The 18,682-nt window shown below is 36.0% G+C and overlaps 1 protein-coding gene across 2 annotated transcripts in view; it reads left to right on the top strand.

The window, feature by feature from the left end:
• Nucleotides 1-18,682, top strand: part of UPF2 (UPF2 regulator of nonsense mediated mRNA decay) — a 52,238-nt gene that overhangs the window by 14,958 nt on the left and 18,598 nt on the right. For both annotated transcript variants that reach the window (XM_041483713.1, XM_041483714.1), the window contains exons 7-15: nt 5-108; nt 427-512; nt 6,924-7,032; nt 8,212-8,325; nt 9,572-9,688; nt 14,576-14,761; nt 15,284-15,487; nt 16,112-16,387; nt 17,782-17,965. In XM_041483713.1, the coding sequence (XP_041339647.1) occupies nt 5-108; nt 427-512; nt 6,924-7,032; nt 8,212-8,325; nt 9,572-9,688; nt 14,576-14,761; nt 15,284-15,487; nt 16,112-16,387; nt 17,782-17,965 (1,380 nt within the window). The remainder of the gene's footprint in view (nt 1-4; nt 109-426; nt 513-6,923; nt 7,033-8,211; nt 8,326-9,571; nt 9,689-14,575; nt 14,762-15,283; nt 15,488-16,111; nt 16,388-17,781; nt 17,966-18,682) is intronic.

Here is an 18,682-nt window from a genome sequence, read left to right as displayed (position 1 = left end):
TTAGAACAAGAGGATGAAGAAGCCAGTACTGGATCTCATTTAAAACTTATAGTAGATGCTTTTCTTCAGCAGCTTCCAAATTGTGTCAACAGAGACCTCATAGACAAGGTACGGTCATAGTTTCAGTTTTTTGCACTCTTAAAAGCTGTAATGCTAGATCAGATAGATAGGAAATAAAGATTTCAAGCTTTGGAGTCTGACAGTAGCTGAATTAATTTTTAATCAGTCTGTATTCCTCTCAGTGGACATGTTTTCTGACTATGCCAGGTCTAGCCAAAACTGAAGATTTTTCTTTGTTTTTTTTTAAAGCAGTTGTATGTAGTAGGAATAATTTTGTAAAAGCCGTGTTTAAACACCATTTTCTGTTGCTTTCTTGAAAAGCCACTGCATTAAAGTGAAGTATTGCATTAACTTTGCTCTTTATAGGCAGCAATGGATTTTTGCATGAATATGAATACAAAAGCCAACAGAAGAAAACTGGTCCGAGCACTTTTCATAGTTCCTAGACAAAGGTAAGAACGGAAGGGGACCAAGCTGGATCCACCCATTTATTATTTAATTTAGCATGTGCATATATGTTTTAAAACCAGTGTATATTCCATTTGTTTATTCCTGATCTGCACTTTTAGAGTGGCTTATGCTGAAGCACCAAAGAAATATTTAGAATCAATGATCCACACCATGGTAAATTTTAAAAAATTAAGGTTTTTAATAAGGTTTTTTTTTTTCTGGTGTTTGGTGTTTATAGCAGATCTCTTTTCATTACTTTTTAAAATTACTTTAATTTTTGTGAAAATAACAGCAAAACCTACCTGATACCAAAAAGGGAGGTTTTATTTCATTCAGGACAACTTGCACTTTTTTGTGTTAGAGCCTGTGGACACTTAGAGCACAGTGTAGCTTACAAGGAGGATTTCTTGTGGTGTGTTAATTCTGATGTGCATGGCCATTGTAACAGCCTTGTGCCTTCTGCAACAGCCAGTCCTAGGCCAGCCACTTTGAGCCTGGCCTCTTTTGTCTGTGTACATCTGCCTCTGTAAAGCTCTTGCTGTTTCTCCTTGTCTCTTGTGTAAGCAGATTTCCTGCACTTACAGGGAGAACCCTACTTCCAAAAATGTTTGCAAATATTCAGATAAAACATTGAATTCATTGGAGGAATAATATATTTTCCTGTTCTCTGGTAAACTTGAGCATTAAGTAGGTAAAATTATGAAGAAGTTGCTTTTCTTGCTTTACCTTGCCCTGTTTCTCATGATAAGCTGTTTTGATGCTGAATTTAATATAATGTGAACATGGTCATCTTGGAATTCTTGTTAAGAGTTTTGATTCCATTACCTTTTAACACTGGGGGGAAAAACATAACTTCAGTACCTGTTCTATCTCAACTCATGTGTAGACTGGCTTTGAATAAACAGACTTCATGGTGCTTTGTTTTCTTTAAGTTTAATCACTGCGTGTGCTGTGTTTTCAACCCTAATTCAGCCTATTTCTACATCCCATCTGCAATAAGCATCTGCTGTGCTAATAGCCCTGTTCTCTTGCTGTGTGCAAACCAATGGCTTGTTTGCTGACTGAAGCATTAACCTGACTCCGGTGAAGCAGTGCACGTAATCTTTCATTCTCTTGTGTGTTCTTGCTTCTAAAACTTACAGGTTTGACCTCAGTGTTTGGAGATTTTGATAGAGGCCTGATTGTGCCTAACATATTAATTTTGTGCCTAACATATTAATTAATTAATGACAGAGGAGACAGGCAACTGATTATCTTCTGTGTTAGATGTAACAAGGTGCTCTTCAGCCCAAATGTAGGTTGCTGAGGAACACTTCTGTTTATCTGCCTGCTGGTAATCATGAAATGCATCAAAACACAACATGAGAAGAACTTGTTTTTCTCAGCTTAGAACAACTACAGCAAAGAAAATCAGCAGGAGCACTTAGACTTTTGTCTTCAGCTGTGCCATAGTAGAGAACTTTCCACACCTGTAAAATGGAAGTAGCTTTTTGGCTGGTCTGTGACCATACAGTAATGTTTATACCACTGCCCTGTATTGTTTCCTGGTGCTGTAGGTTCCAGATTGTTGAAATTGATTATTAACTCTTGGAACCTTTTGAAAATTCTTTATTCTCTTTGCATAATCTGCTAAACTGTGCTAGGTGCCAGTGATCTGGAGGAACTTGTAGATGTGCACAGTGAAAGGAGGTACTTTCAAACAGGAACAGCATGATAAGGCTTGTAAGTTCAGCAGTGTGATTTCATAGATGGCATGAAAGCAAAAGTTAAATTCCTGATATATTGCACTGTTAAAAAATTTGTCTGTGATCAGGCTGTACTGTGAACAGTTAATAAACTCCTAGAAGCATACATAGTTTCCTCATTGCCATTGATTTGTCATCTTCTCAGTGGTAATTCCATTGCCCTGTGGATTTGTATTAAAAGTAATAATAATTTAAAAAATACTAACTTTTCTCATGGACCTCAACAGAGCAGGATAGATGGTGGGATAGCCTTGAGGAGCTGCTGCTTTTGTGATGGTTCTGGTCTCCAGTAGTTGGAGCTAACACTGAAGTGAATGGCTCAGCTGATCTTCTCACTGCTTTGGTTATAAATATGCATTATTCCTAATATTAATAAGTACTAATATTTGGTGTACAATTCTTTTTGAATTCCTTTTTCTGCTGTCTGCTCTGGGACCTACTTGACTAATAAATACTCAAGCTACCTTGATGCTTTTAAGATCTTAAGTTCATTTGTGTTTTTGTTCCTGCATTGGTGAGCCCATTTCTGGGCTATTCAGCTGGAGAAACAGGATGTTGACTGAGCTGCTTGTTCTGAACACAAGCAGCTGGATTGTAAATACCAGCTGAACTGCCCATAGATGCAGGCAATTTGAAAGGGCAACCTATCCCAAATATTTAAGTAAACTGCAATTGGTAAAAGAGCAGTTCTGCTGTGTGTCTTCAAATCAGCATTCATAGTCATTTCTGATGTAGAAAATTCTGTATATTCTGTAACACACTGCTTTGGGGCTTTGTGTACTGTGCATCAATGATGATTTTGTGCTGTGCATCACTTCACTGAACCATAATGATATGGCTTTACCTTCCATTATTGTTGTTCCATACTTGTTTTTACTAGTCCAAGAATTTTTGCAATATTTCTCTGGGATACTGTGGGAGAAGAGTGCTTGTTAGGCTAATGTTTTTGAGGAGGGTTTTTTGTGAAAGCTTCAGAGGAGCAGTGTCCTTGAAGATGCAGATAAAGCAGTATGTTTTCAAAAAGCATTTAGTTTCCAAGGATATCAGTTAATGCTGTTTAAGTTTACTGCTTTATTTGCAGCCATAATGAGGTATTTCAGTGACAGAATAAGTTCTCTTTCTTCTCCTGAGATCACTTTTGGGAAATGTGCAGGCACAACAGTTTCATCAAGCAAGTGTAAAACTGGTTTTTTGTTTGATGTGTAAAACAGACCCTGTGAAATCAAAGTCATTATGTAGTGTTGCCAGGGAGCTTTCTTGCTACCACTAGGGTTGGATGGATTGGGACAAATCAGGATTCTTCAGGACAGAGAACTTAATTTGACAAAAAAGGCCATTTCTTCCTCAGCTCACTGTAAATCAGTGTTAGAATGCATCTTTGCCCTGCTCTGTTGAATACTGATGAATGGATCACATTTACATTTTCAGCTGTGATTTGAACCTCCAACCCAACAGAACAGAAGGCCTTTTAAAAAGATTTTTCAATGCCAGTATACGAGTGGCTTTCACATTTGCATTGGAGGATTGATTTAAAACTAAATATTAGCCTTTTAATCCAGGACTGCAGGCAGTGATTTAACCCATAGTGCTCACAGCTTTAGGACCTTTTTGTGTTGTTCTTTGCTGAATTATTTTCCTGTACACAGAATTATTTAGGTTTACCAGAATACTGCAATTTTGTAAATATTTTTCTTTTACTCCAGTATGAGGACTCTGAAATATTTTCTCAGGCTTTGAATTCTAAACAATTCTAGATAAATGTTAAGCAGTATATAGGGGCTGTTGTGGCTTAGGGTATTTTTTGATGTTCCCATCGTTGGTGATCTGTGCTGCAAGTTTACCTGCAGCAAAAGATATGTTGTTCACATGGAAGTTTTTAGTGTTATTATTGGTTGTTCTTCATGCAGAAGGTAGCTGCTTCTTAAGTGTTAAATAGGTTGTTCACATTTTAATTCAAAAGCTGCAAGCCTCCTGTGTATTTCCTGTCAGCTTTTCATTCTGAGACTTCTCTGTAGCAAGGTTCTCTTTGTTCAGTTGAACTCGACTTATCAGTGTTTGCATGGCCTGTTCCAGTTGAGGATAAAATTGAGGGATGTGCTTGAGATCAACGAGTTTTATGTCCTGGCAAGGAAATAAAAGCCAAAAGTGCTTCCCTGGTAACATTCCAATTCCACATCATCCTTCTCTTCCCACTGAGCAGTGTGGGTGGCACTTAGTACCTGTTCAGCCCTGTGCATGCACTGCTTTTATCCATTATCATTGTGCTTATGAGGCAGGAGTTCTGGCTCCATTGCTTCATTCTTCAAGCTGTCTTGTAGAATCAGAGAAATTAGGAAATGTACAAAATGCCCCCTTCACTCTTCCTGGGCATAAAATTTTGGATGCATCCATTTTAGAGAGATTGCAGTTAGGACTTTGAGATAAGTTTTTCTGTAAGTTGGTTTATGATTGGTTTTGTTTGTTTGGGCTTTTTAAAATAAACTGACATTTGAAATGGTAAAAAAAATATATACTCTTAGACTTTTTACTGATGTGTAGCTCATGTGAGCCTGAGATCCAGAGCTGACTAGATTGCAGTCCATGGTATGTGGTCTAAATGACAATGGTCAGAAGTGGTGCTTTTTACTGTGGGGCTGAATATTCAGGGTACTGCAGAGAGTGACTGCCCCATCCCTGATGCCAGATCTTGCTTCATAACCAGAAGAGCAGGAAGAGAAAGCAGTACTGTGGGGTTTGTGGGGCTTTAGTTAAGTTCTTCCCCACCCTTCTCCAGAGAAAAAATGCTTTTGAAGGGAACAAAGCACTGCATGTACCAGTAGATGGTGCCACTGATACTGGAATGTCTCCACTGCTGAACATGAATTTTTGTCTCCCCTGAGAGGGAACAAACTCAATCTCTGATTGCCAATTTCAGCATAATTAACCCAAGCCTTTTCCTTATTATATTTCACCTATTTAGAAATACCCAGTCTTAGTATGCTTCCCCATTAAGAAACCTTTTGTGTCCTGCAAGGGAATAACAACAATGTGCTCTAAGACTTTAATTTTCCCCTAGGTATACTCAGTTTACAGAGATGAAATTATTAGCTCTCAGCAGGCAGGTACTTGTTGAGACCAGAATAAAACTTTCTGGTATTTGTTTTAAAAGAGTTGCTATACAGAAATCCCCTCAGTTAAATACACCCTCTTAGCTCAGCCACAGTCTTCTCTTAGTTTAGCTTTTGTGGGTGTGTGTGAAGTAGTGAGACTTTCACTTCTCTCAAAGTTAATGGCTAAATGCTTAATAACATGGTAGTAATTTGCTGTGGGTAGTCAGCCTTGACTGTGTGTTCCAACAAGCTTGAAAAATGTAAATACTGCTTCAGTTATTGATTAACAGAAGAGATAAAACCTGTTAAATAGGTAACTGAGACAGCCACAATGTTTCACCAGGAGTCTTGTGTTACCAGGATGCTGCCTGGCTATGCTTTTTGGGGGGAGTATATTCTGATGCTTCTAACCCACAATTTAAATACATACTTGTCTCTTTCTGTAAATGGGTATTCAATGTCTTGGAAATGGGCTCCAGTAACGTAAAAGGAGAAGGGAGGCAGTTGTGATGGCTTTGTTTAGGAGTTTTTGTCTTGATGCTTTGTGCCAGGACAAGCTCTGTGTATCAGCTGTGCTTTTGGATTTTTTTTTTTTTTTTTTTTTTTTTTTTTTTTTTTTTTTTTTTTTTTTTTTTTTTTTTTTTTTTTTTTTTTTTTTTGTTAGCATATTTTTTCTTTTTGTTTTCCTTTCCTGAGCACTAGGGAAAACCTTAATTCTGCATAAAGTGTAAACTCAAGATGCATTTTTCCCTTACAGGCAATTTCTCAGTAGAAGCATGCAAATTTAGGATGTTCCTCTCCACTTACTTTGGCTTGTTCTAGAGTTCATCTGTTTACTGCATTAACTTAACATTCTGAAAATAAACCGAAAATACTTCCTTTGGCTTGTTAGATGACATTATGAGGCCTCAGAGTGCAGTTGGTTTCTCTGCATTTAAAACTGATATATACACAGCTGGTTTGCGTAAATGTGCAAAGGAAATGTGTGTGAAGGCATGTAATTAAGGCAAGAGAGAAGGAAATAAGGAAATTCTATAGAAAACTTGGAAATATTACCATTTGTGGGAGTGTTAGCTGAGTTTTTGGAAAACGAGTGGCCACATCACATCTGCTCAGCTTTGTTTTATGTAATAACTACTATTCATTTAGGAGTTTTCCACCTTAAAAGTAAAGATATTCTCTGCCTTCCTAGTTATGTCTTCTGCTTTTCAGAAAAAATATTAATACCTTGCCACAACCCATGGCCTTGTCCATAAGAACCCTTTTTTGCGTGTTGAGATGGATCTGAGTTTTCTTTATGTTTGGTAATTTATTGAAAGTCAAATTCTGTAGTTGATGGTATTCAGCATTTTACCTATGTCAGGAGTTAGAAAGGAAATGAACTATGGAGTATTCCAACAGGATATGGGGGTTTACTTTCTTGTATTATTTTTAAATGATATTGCATTCTGAAGTGGGCCAAAAAAATTGCATGTGTGTAGTTCTGTCAGTGCATTGATTCTTTTCACAAGTAAAGTGGTACCTATATTTGTACACATTAATACATTTTTGTCTATTTTATCCTCTCCTTTGTTTGCAGATTGGATTTGCTACCATTTTATGCAAGACTGGTTGCCACATTGCATCCCTGTATGTCTGATGTAGCAGAGGATCTCTGTTCCATGCTGAGAGGCGATTTCAAGTTCCATGTATGTTTTGGTGATTTATATTTTTATTAAAACCAGATCAACTAATCTCATAAGTTGACCTTTGGGGAAAATACCCACTTTGTATTGTGTAGACACTACTTCTAAAATTCAGTGCATATTTTTCTGTCATCTCAGCAGTTGTAGAAAAAAGAAGAGAAAGTTTTGTAACTTTATAAGTCTTCGTAAAAGAGAAGTTTTTGCAACTTCCCATATATGCTTACATATTTAATAAGGTGAACTGTACAACAGTTACAACAGTTACAAAATTAAATACTTTGCTCCATCTGTGTTAAAAGTTTTCTGTAAATAAATAACTTGATTTTAAAATGAGACCTGACCTATTCTAACATTTCCCACTACAAGGCTACTATTGGAAGGATCAGTATTATCATAGCATATTTAATTAAAATTAGATTTTGCAATTTTCATCTATCAAAATTTTCCACACAAATGTATTTTTCAGTGTAGTTTCCTTCAACTTTCATTTTAACTCTTATAACCAAACTTGTTATGGTGCACAGTGATGATTCCTTCACCATTTTCTGAGCTCTGTGGCACAGATTTCAATTTTTTTTTTCTAATATTGACATTAAAAATGCACATAATTTGTTCAGAATTACTTGAATCTTAATGTTAACTTTTTCAGAAAAACCTCTTTCTGTTGGGGAAATACAATTTTCTATTTTGCAGGTTATGTTTAGATGTTGATATATATTTGTGTTTGGTTCCTAAATTTATGCTGAATGTATTTTAAAAGTCTGCACATTACTAAATCTGACTTAAAAAAACCATCACTATTTAATGTTTCCTTGAGGATAGTACAGGTGGCCCTATTCACATAGAGACTTCTTATTGATTCTGAAAATACAGAATCTAGAATACTTTATCACTACTTCACTGGGGCAAAGGAGGAGGATTTGTGGCTGTAGCTATGTTAGAGGAATTAATTGTTTTGGGGGGTGGGGAGGTGGGGAAAATAATTTAAAATCTTCTGAAGAAACAAGGTGGTAGGGAGGGTTTTAGGAAACCCAGTGAGAAGTGAAGGTGGAGCTTGAGGAACCAAAATGGTACCAAAGACTGCTGAATTCCCAGGTGTGTTTTGTGCATGTTCAGATCAAAATAATTTAGAGGAAGTGGATATTTTTGAGGGCCTACCATCAATTTTTGGTTGTTTTTTAGGTAAGAAAAAAGGACCAGATCAACATTGAAACAAAGAATAAAACTGTGAGATTTATTGGTGAGCTTACCAAGTTTAAGATGTTCTCCAAAAACGATACTCTCCACTGTTTAAAGGTTGGTACTGTGATAGTCCTGTACTCCTGTGTATGCTGACAATGTGTCCCCAATCCTATTCCCCTTCACTTACCTGCTGCTGATGTTACCCGAATTCATTACCTGAGATGTTTTAAACCCTGGAGTCTGTGGCTGCTGTGTATGAGGAGACTTTTATAGCTGCTGTAGAAGTTAGAAGGTTTTACCTCTTCTAATGGGAGGAATACATTAAAATAAACTTCTACATTTGGACATCATTTTCTTTGGAAGTATGGCACACATTGCTACTTATTAATCTGCTGTACATTGTAAAACTTCCATAATGTTGATTTCAATTAATGATTTTGTGGAGAAAATAACAATAAGGGAGAGAGACTGGAGGCAGAAAGCATTTCAGTGGTGCAGGGAGAGGCTTTTATGCCATTTTAGCAGGTGCTTTTGTTTGTTGAGGAGAAAAACATCTCAGGAAAACATTAATCTCACACATCATCTCACTTTGCATATGGATAAACATTCAAACCTTGATGTCAAGTCCCAAATTAAAAATAGGTTTTAAAAAATAAAAGTGCCTTTAATAAAAGATGCTTGAGACTCACAGCTTAACATCACTTTCTGTATGAATAGTTGCTATTCATTGACTTGTTAGATATCAAAGCTGAATTCCTAAAGAAATCATAATCACTCATAATTTCACCTCTCTTGTCTATAAAATGCTGTAAAATGCAAAGCTGCATTAATTATAGTTATTGCTCAACTGAAAACAGTGCAGTTAGCTGTGCTCTGAGGTTACTGTGCCCTTGTGTAGTATTATTGAGTAGGTTTGGTTGGGGTTTTTTTGCTGGTCTTTGAAAAGATCCTGTTCTTCTGAAGCCTAAATTTGGGGTCCATAGACTGTTCTTGTAAGAATTTTAAAATGAGATTAATCTGTCAAATATTCTTAGAATGGTTTGGGTTGGATGGGACCTAAAAATCATCTGGTTCCAGCCCCCTATCTTAGACATGGACTCCTTCCTCCTAGACTTGGTTTCTTAGAACTCCATCCAAGTGGCCTTGAACACTTCCAGGGATGGGGCATCTACAACTTCTTTGGGCAACCTGTGCCAGGGCCTTGCCCATCCTAACATCTGATCAGTGAAATTCACTGGCATTTGTTCCATAAAGAATTCAGTACCCCAGCAGAGTGTCCAGTCTGGTAGATATAGCTTCATGTTTTCTGCAGCTGAAAAAGATGTTTAACAAGCTGTGCTTTTATGTAAATCCATCCCAGATGCTTCTGTCAGACTTCTCTCATCACCATATTGAAATGGCGTGTACCTTGCTGGAAACCTGTGGAAGATTCCTCTTCAGATCGCCAGAATCTCACCTAAGAACCAGTGTTCTTTTGGTAAGAGGAAACTTGTTGTCTTATGGGGGAAGGTGTCATGTTCTGAGTTAAAGCAATTACTTGTTTTTGAAATTATTCTCAAGAACTCCAGTTGACCTAAAAACCTCTTCATGACTTGAAAAAAATTGTAAAAAAAGGAATTCAATTACTGAAGTAAAAAGCTATTGCTCTTGAACTACTAGTAATTCAGAGACAGGGCAAACCCAGAGGATGAGGTTGAAAGAATATTATAGCTGTACCTGAACATGCCTGAAATAGTGTTTGAGGGGAAAAATAGTAGTGAATAGAACCAGACATGATTTCAACTGGAAGTGAAGACATTTGTGCAAGAGGTGATTTCTATGCCCTGTATAATGATCTGGGATTCTAAATGTGAAAAAAAAAAGTTCATGAAGATGCTAAGAGAAGCAGTTTTAGAAATAGAGATCAGGAATTAAGATTAGAATTGGTATCTCTAAGTCTGGAGAAGTACTGGCAAAGACTTAAAAATAACAAGAACTGAATAAATAATAACAAGAACTAAAAAATATATTTACTGACTTGGGAGACAATCCTAAAACTCTGTCCAGGGCAAGAGACCGAGTCAGACGTGGTTGAAGAAGACTTTCAAAGATAGATTCACTTTCTCTTAAACCAGTAATCTCTCTTCTTGTGCTCTAGTTAATGGAGAAGCAGTTGCATACTTGGGTATATTGTTGTACAATTTCTTTTCCACAAAATACTGTTTTTTTTCTGAACCTCTTTGAATGTCAGAACATCTGTTGAGGTGGTACAGTCATGAGAGGAAAGAGATGGGTAAATTAACTGCCAGTTCCTTGGCTCTTGCTTTTTGTAGCAGTGCACTTTGTATCTTGAAAGGTTTGAGTCTCAATTTTCTAATGGTTTGCCAGCTGATGTGTTGTATTGTGAAATATATTCCTTTCCATAATCAAGGATTTTTTCCCTTGAAAACTCAGTTCCATTGGCATTAAAAGACATTTTACTCATTGCTATCACTTTATGGTAGTTAAAAGTTTTAGAAGTCAGGAAAAGTTAAATACTTATACCAGAGCTGGTTTTTGTAACTGAGTGCATTTAGTGTTATGCACTATAAAAATGCTGACTGTTAGATTGGATTGCTGGAATCTCCTGGATGAATGCTAAACATGGCTTAACTGTGAAGTGCAAGAAAAGCCACAAACACTGTTTGAATTACTGAGCCTTAAAGCCTCACAAGGTTTTGGGTAAGTAGTCTTTTCTTATGCATTGAGGAACCGGGAGAAGGTGAAAGACGGCAAATAAGTTTGGAATATCTATTTATTAAGATGTAAAATAGGCTAAATAGAATTATATTCTGCATCCATCTTAATTGCTGCATTTTCTAACATTCCACTAAAAAAACCTACAGAGATTAATTTTGACTTAAGTAGCCTTACACAAATTGGATCATAGTCTCATGGTACAAGTTAGTGTGAACTGTGGAAAAGATTTCTCCCAAAGCAAGCTGATAACAATCTTGTGGCAAAAATCCAAGTAGTTGTAAAGCTGATCTACTCTTATGGGTAGAATTAAGGCCTGTTGATCCTCTAAATAATTATTGGTCCTAATCTTTACTGCTGATGATGTATTTTGTAATAAGATTCCAAACAGGCTGCGTGTCTCCTATTCAAGACAGTGTTGCTTTGTCCTGGTGTAGAAGAAAGTCATAGTTAAGAATGGATTTTAAAAGTAATTAAGGAAAAATTACCTAGTGAGAAGTAAAGTGTTCTGTAAGGGCATTGCTAATTTAGTGGCACTAAGTAACTTATTCCAGTGATCATATCCTGGTTTTGTGGAACTACTTCATGTTTTGCAGATTATTTAGAAATTCTTCTTTTATTAGGACAATGCTTATTTCTAGTAATGGTCTTCTTGCCAAATCTTTCAAATTCAGTGGCCTTTATGTAATTTAAAATACTAATGTAAAACTAGATTGGCTTTGGGATTGATCAGTTGATAAATGAATTACTTGAATTGGATTATTGAATTGGAGCTTTGAAAGGAAGATCAGCTTCATCTTGATCTATGTTTCTGTAACATAATTGAGTTTAAATGTCAAGTTATTGTATTATACTGTTGTGGTCTTGCTGAAAGAATATTTGAAATTCTGGTATTAAAAGCTTCCTGATGCATTTTTAATCATTTAACTTAGACAATTATCTTAAGCTTTAGGGCCAGATCACTTGTGTTAATAAATATACAGAAGGTACACGTAGGCTTCCTTCTTGGTGTGACTGCTTTTACTGGTGGTGTTAAAACTGGGAGATGTTGTTTGTACAGGCAGAGGCTGTGGCAAAGTAAATGCAGTTCATGGAGAACTGTGTTAATTCACTGTAACAATAATGTGCTTCCAGGAAATGAAAAATTTCCATTTTGAACTGTCAGAATGAGTAGCAGGGTAGAGCAGTGCAGGTATTAAAGGGAAGCAGGAGCTGAACAGTTTCAGTATCTTGCTAAAATCTGATGTTTAAATGGCAGTCATGCTGAAATGCTTTCCAAAATTGATTCTCATGATGCTTAGGTTTTGATTAGTTCCTTTTTTTTTTTTCCCTAATGGTCACCAGATTTTCTTTTGAAATGCTTCTGCAGAAAGCATATGCTGCATGCAGAAAGATTGTGCTACTCACCAATAAGAAAAACCCAAACAGTTTTAATATTTTAACATGGGTACTTTAATCTTGATTGTGCTCTGTTTTTATCAAAGGAAAAAGAGAAACCTAATCTTCAAATGTAGTGCTTTACCTGTGTAGTTCTTCATTTTAGCCTAGAAAAATGAGGACCCAAAATAGCTGATGGGCTTAAAGCACTTTGGACCATAGGTCTTGCTTTTTTCTTCTGAATTGCATCAAGGTTTTTATCACTACAAACAGTGTAGTGTTATGATTTCTCTTTCCTGTGTGTCCATCTGATGCCTTAGCTGAAAAAGGACTGAAACAGTTTCTTGAAATGCTGAAGATTTTTAATAAGTAGAGGTTAAGACTAATACAATCCACTTAAAATTAGAACACACATTCAGGACTGATCATAACTCAAATTACAGTGATGTTGAGACTTCTTTTTCTCTTCTGGGAAGAAACATTTTAATTATAAACTATTATTTACAGTAAAATGTACAACTTTTTATAAAGGGAAATACACAAAGTGTGTAGGTTTAGGGGGTTTTAAATGTTATTTGCAAGCCCTTCTGCCATTTTCTCTGTCCAGCTTCACTTTGACCCACTTCATTTTTCAGTATGTAGTATAGCATGATAAATGCTTTTAAGGCAGCAAAGGTGTATTTTCTCTTGATCTATCAAGAGAAAATGAAGGTGGAACATTTTCAAGGGTAACATTAACATATATGACATGGTAAAGTTTGGGAATTTTCTACTCTAAGTACATAAAACAATTTATGTACTCAGTTGTTAAGTGCTTGTGCATCTGTTAGGTGCTTGTAGGAAAATGTGCTGCTACTGACAGAAATTTCCCATTTGGAAAGGAACAGTCTCACAGGGAATCAAAGGAAAGACCATTTGTGTCGTGGAAAAGGTTAAGAATGAAATGCCTTAGGGTTGGTGTCAGATGGAGACCTTCCTGGTGATAGATGACTAAATCCAGGAGGAAACTTACATTATTTGCTGGGTTACTATGTTACACAAAGCTACTGTTCCTCATTGAATTAGCAGCTGAAACTCGGGGTTATGGAGCTCTTTGAGTACATTGACATTTCAGTTGAACTGAAATGTCTGCCTTATAAAAGAAATTTTAAATTGTTCAAGTTTAGTGGAAAGGCCACCAGCATGAAAAATAGTGCCTTCTCACCAATATTCAAAGGAGGTTTAAACTCTTGGTTGGTTTACAGGACTGCCTGAATGGATATATTAACATTTGTGTGTAGGGATGAAACAGTACATACATGTTAATTTTGTTTATCTATTTGGAGTTATAAATGACTGTGTAGCCAACCTTTAGCAGCTAAAGTTTACACAGGTCCAGTTTTCCTGGTGAACCACCATGGAGTGATTTAGAATATATAGGATCACTTACAGAATTACACCTATATACATATAACTACACAGATGCGTACTAAAAAGTATTTAATAATGAAATTAAGTTCATCTTTAACTAAAAATCAGCAGCTTAGAACTGCTTTTATCATTCTTGTACAGAATTTTTAGATAAAAGAAATTTTTAAACCCCACAAAATAAACCTTAACTTACATATCTAAAGTGATGTATGGAGAAAAGATTTTATTAAGTGAGGAATATCAGGGCAATCATGACAATTAAGCACAGTAATGAGTGCTAAGTCTTACTTGTCTGATGTTTCCTGACACATTACTTTATGGTAGATACTGTTTTTCTTGCAGTCAGTTCTGCTTGGGTGAACAGCAGTAATGGAGCATGGGATAAGGAAAATTCTGTTGTCTAAACCTTTGGAAATTCATATAAAACCATCAAAAACTCTCTGCAGTTACATGCTGATGTAAAAAGTAGATTGCCAGTCTTATGATAATTCACTGTGTTTGTGTCAAGACATCAATATTTCAGCTACTTTAGTTAAGTAAAATCTAGTTAAGTAATGTTTTCAACAGATTTATCTGAACAGTAGCATTAAGATTTTGAGTTAAATCTTAAATACTTTTCCAAAACCTTTTTTACCACAGGTGAGCCATTATAAAAATAGGGATCATAAAGAAAACTGACCATGGAAAGAGCAACACAGAACCATATATATGTACTTTGTCTTTTTTTCTCTCTACCCAAGCTTTTAACTTACTTTTCTGCAACCCTTCATATTTACTGTATCCCAAATGTAACTCTAAAAGCCTTTGGCTTGAAAATGTGGCATGTCAGCATCTCTAACAGGTCATTTGCATTTGTTTCCAGGAGCAAATGATGAGGAAAAAACAAGCAATGCATCTTGATGCACGCTATGTTACAATGGTAGAAAATGCCTATTACTACTGTAATCCCCCTCCAGCTGAAAAAACTGTGAAGAAGAAACGTCCTCCTTTGCAGGAATATATCCGTAAGCTTCTTTACAAGGATCTCTCCAAGGTCACCACAGAGAAGGTAAATCCTTTCAAAATCTTTAATACAGTTTTTACTGAAAGTCATGTAGTAGTAACTTCAGAAAAGATTTGGGGAGGCCATGGTTTTTTAGTTGCAAGGAAGAGGGTTCATTTTTGTATTCATGAATAAAATGGTTAATTTCTTTTATTGGAGCATGTAGAAGCTCTAGTTGTGGACATGTGTTCTCAAAAGCATCAAATGCTGAACAAAGGGAGAGTGAGATGAGATCCTTGTGTTGGGAGAGTAAGGGACAAAAGGCTTCAGTTAAATACAGACTGTAAGAGCAAGGAAATTATGGAACAGCCTTGGACAACTTGATCAGTAGCTCAAGGACAGCAGTTGTGTTATGTACATAAAGTCTTCCACAGCCACTGCAGGTCTGGAGGATACCTGGAAGGGAGAACAAGGTTGTTTGTAGGTGCTTATAGGGATTTCATCCCAGCCAGGAGAGAGGGGGATTACAGGGAGCATCTTGATATTTTACCTGCTAAAATGTGAAGCTTGTCTTAAAATTTGGTTTAGGTCCTGAGACAGATGCGCAAGCTGCCTTGGCAGGATGCAGAAGTTAAGGACTATGTTATATGCTGTATGATCAACATCTGGAATGTGAAATATAATAGTATTCACTGTGTAGCCAACCTCTTAGCAGGGTTGGTCCTTTACCAGGAAGATGTGGGAATTCATGTTGTGGATGGAGTGCTAGAGGATATTCGACTAGGAATGGAGGTAAACAATCTGTATCCTTGCTAAGCTATTCTCATCTACTTATGTTGAAAGGAAAACTAAAATAATTGTGCTTAAATAAATGAATCCTTGGATTCTCTCTTTTTTATTTTTTCTTTTTTTTTTTTTTGTCTGATGACTTTTCTACTTGTTTGGTATAAGTTTATTTAAATTAATAGAATAATTGTACCAAAAAAACCCCAACAAAACCAAACTAACATTACTTAAGACAATTGTTTTGCATCCCTTATCATAGTAAGGCCATGGAATTTATTCTTTGACAGTGTAGACAGATTTACACAACTTCCAGTAACTTTGGAGACCAGTCCATATTTTAAAAGCTGTTATAATTACAATATTTCTTTGACTGAAAAATCATCATAGATTTAAGATGGAGTGTATGTTAAATGTATTGGAACTTACTAGCTGACCAGCTTTCATAATTCTTTTTAATGTTTACTTTCATGTAATGTATGTAGCCATAAATAACCATCTTTTATTATAAGAAATTCTGTCAACTTTTTTATACACCTTTTTCCTTTGTGAAATGTTCGTTGGGTTTGGGTTTTATAATTTTCTGTTGTGTCTGCATGATAGAGTGAATTTTTTTGTTCTTTTTTGATAAAGGTTAATCAACCAAAGTTCAACCAACGGCGGATCAGCAGTGCCAAGTTTTTGGGGGAGCTTTACAATTATCGAATGGTGGAGTCAGCTGTAATATTTAGAACTCTGTATTCCTTCACCTCATTTGGTGTGAACCCTGATGGCAGTCCTAGTCCACTGGACCCTCCAGAACATCTTTTCAGAATCAGACTTGTCTGTACTATCCTCGATACCTGTGGGCAGTATTTTGACAGAGGATCCAGCAAGCGGAAACTTGATTGCTTCCTTGTATATTTTCAGGTATTCTAAATTTTATGCAGATCTGTAAAGTTCTTTAACAAGCTAATATAGGTCAGTCTGGTACATATTTATCTCATTGTTCTCTAGTACTGTAATTTGTAGAATCTTGTCTGTCTGGTAGCAGTTTTAGTTTCAAGTGATATGTTATGTTGAGTTATGCCAAAATGATCTGGAGGCGCTCAGTGCTCACACTGGGGTTTGCTGAACTTGAAGAAGAGATTCTTTAGGCTGCTGTCCTCAGCTAATGGTTTTTGTAGAGAAAAATGAATCAGATACTTCTCAGGCATGCATGGTGAAAGGATGAGAGGTAATGGGCACTAGTTGCAGCAAAGAAAGTTCTGACTTAATAACTGTAGTGAAGTGGGGAAAATATTTCATAATTTGAAATGAGGAATTCCAGACCATGGAAGTCATGCTAAAACTTGCTGGATTTAATTTCTTATTCTTTCTGCTTTTCTCTATTTATTTATTTATACTAAAATTTATAATAAAGCAAGGGTATTAAAAAATTAAAATTAAGGTGATAACTTATTTCAAACTTTAAGGATACAAATCACTCATCTACATGTAAGATGTATAATGGTGTTTTGAAGTGTAGAGCCTCAGAATGGTTTGGGTTGGAAGGGACCTCAAGGATCACCTTGTTCAAACCCCCTGCCATGAGCAGGGCCTCCTTCCACTAGACCAGGCTGCTCACAGTATGATATGGTCTGATTTTTAAATGCAAAAGGAAAAGTTTTGGGGAAGATATCATCATATCCCTGTTACACCTAATAATTTCAGCAAGCCTTCCTCTTGAGCATGTCATCTTTTAAGTAAGATTCTGTTATTCATACTTTATTTTCGGATGAAGTTTTTGCAGCACCTTGGTTCTCAAGTTCTACTGTTAGGTTCACTTAAAATCAGCATTAATTTTTTACAGTGTCACTGTAAGAGGTTTATGTGAATTTATTGTAAAGCAAACTGGATAAGGCAGTTGAAGCTGGCTGCAGTCTTGAGATTTTTTTATGATGTTTTCTCCCTTTTCCCCATAATATGCCTTTGGGGAAATCAGTTTTCTTGAAAACCTCTGGGGGAAGGAATCGAAAGCTGGCTGGCTGTTAAAAGGTCATCTCTTGTAGAAAAAGTTTACCATGGGAAGGCACTTTCTTGTCAGGGCTTTTTTCTTGAGTCTTCATACTTATAACAGTAGTTATGATTCTTAATGCTTGTGATAGCCAATGTTATCAAACAAGTTTTAGTGATACCAAAATATCTAATAGTTGTATGAAAGAGTAGTGACATGAAAGCTTTTGCATTTTGTACTGTATAAACATGGCATTTTAAACTTCATAACTTGAATGGTTTATAAATATCATTTTGCATATAATTAATTTCAATATTTGATATTCCAGCGCTATGTGTGGTGGAAAAAAAGTCTGGATGTTTGGACAAAAGACCACCCTTTTCCTATAGACATAGACTATATGATCAGTGATACACTGGAACTGCTGAGACCAAAGATAAAGCTCTGCAATTCTCTGGAAGAAGCTGTCAGACAGGTGCAAGACTTGGAACGAGAATTCTTAATAAAATTGGGTAAGAAATGTGCAAGGGGAGTAAGGTATTTTTGACAATTCCTGTAGTTCTTAAAATTGTCTCTTTATGTTGGTCATAGGTAACTGTTGTTATTGTTACGATCATTTATTCTCATGATAGAAACATTTTTGCACCTTTTTTGCATGTTTCTTTCTAATCATCATAGATACCATACAGAATCTCTATAACTCTACAGTAGTAGATGTTGTGAAAAATAGTATGAATGCTCTTAATTTAACAGTATTTGGAGAGCAGAAGTGTGTGTGTATTAATTTATGGAGTCACATGGTGCAAAATATGAGGAATAAAATAAGTAATTTAATCAGAAAAATGTAGTAATCACACTAATTTCAGGAGAAAATATTTGGGCTGGCAGTCCATATTTAGTTTGAGGGTGTTTTGAGGCAGTTTGAACAGCTTCTTCTGTTCTCTGGGAGATTTTAAACAGTCTCTCTAAAGTTTTCCTCCTTTTCTGACAGGACATTATTACCCTTTATGTCTAAACTAACTATACAGGAAATGTTTCATTCAGAAGTCAAATATAAGTTTTAGTGCTCAGTAACAATGGACTTTTGACAACTTCCACATATAACTTGCGTGGTTATGTGACAGGAAATGTTTCATTCAGAAGTCAAATATAAGTTTTAGTGCTCAGTAACAATTTTGACATCTTCCACATATAACTTGAGTGGTTATGTATGTTCTAATCTTCTAAAT

The sequence above is a fragment of the Pyrgilauda ruficollis genome, unplaced genomic scaffold (genome assembly GCF_017590135.1).
Source record: "Pyrgilauda ruficollis isolate IOZ18807 unplaced genomic scaffold, ASM1759013v1 scaffold61, whole genome shotgun sequence".
Lineage (NCBI taxonomy): Eukaryota > Metazoa > Chordata > Aves > Passeriformes > Passeridae > Pyrgilauda > Pyrgilauda ruficollis.
Note: the sequence above shows the minus strand (reverse complement) of the source record. Positions and strands in the feature narration are given on the sequence as shown.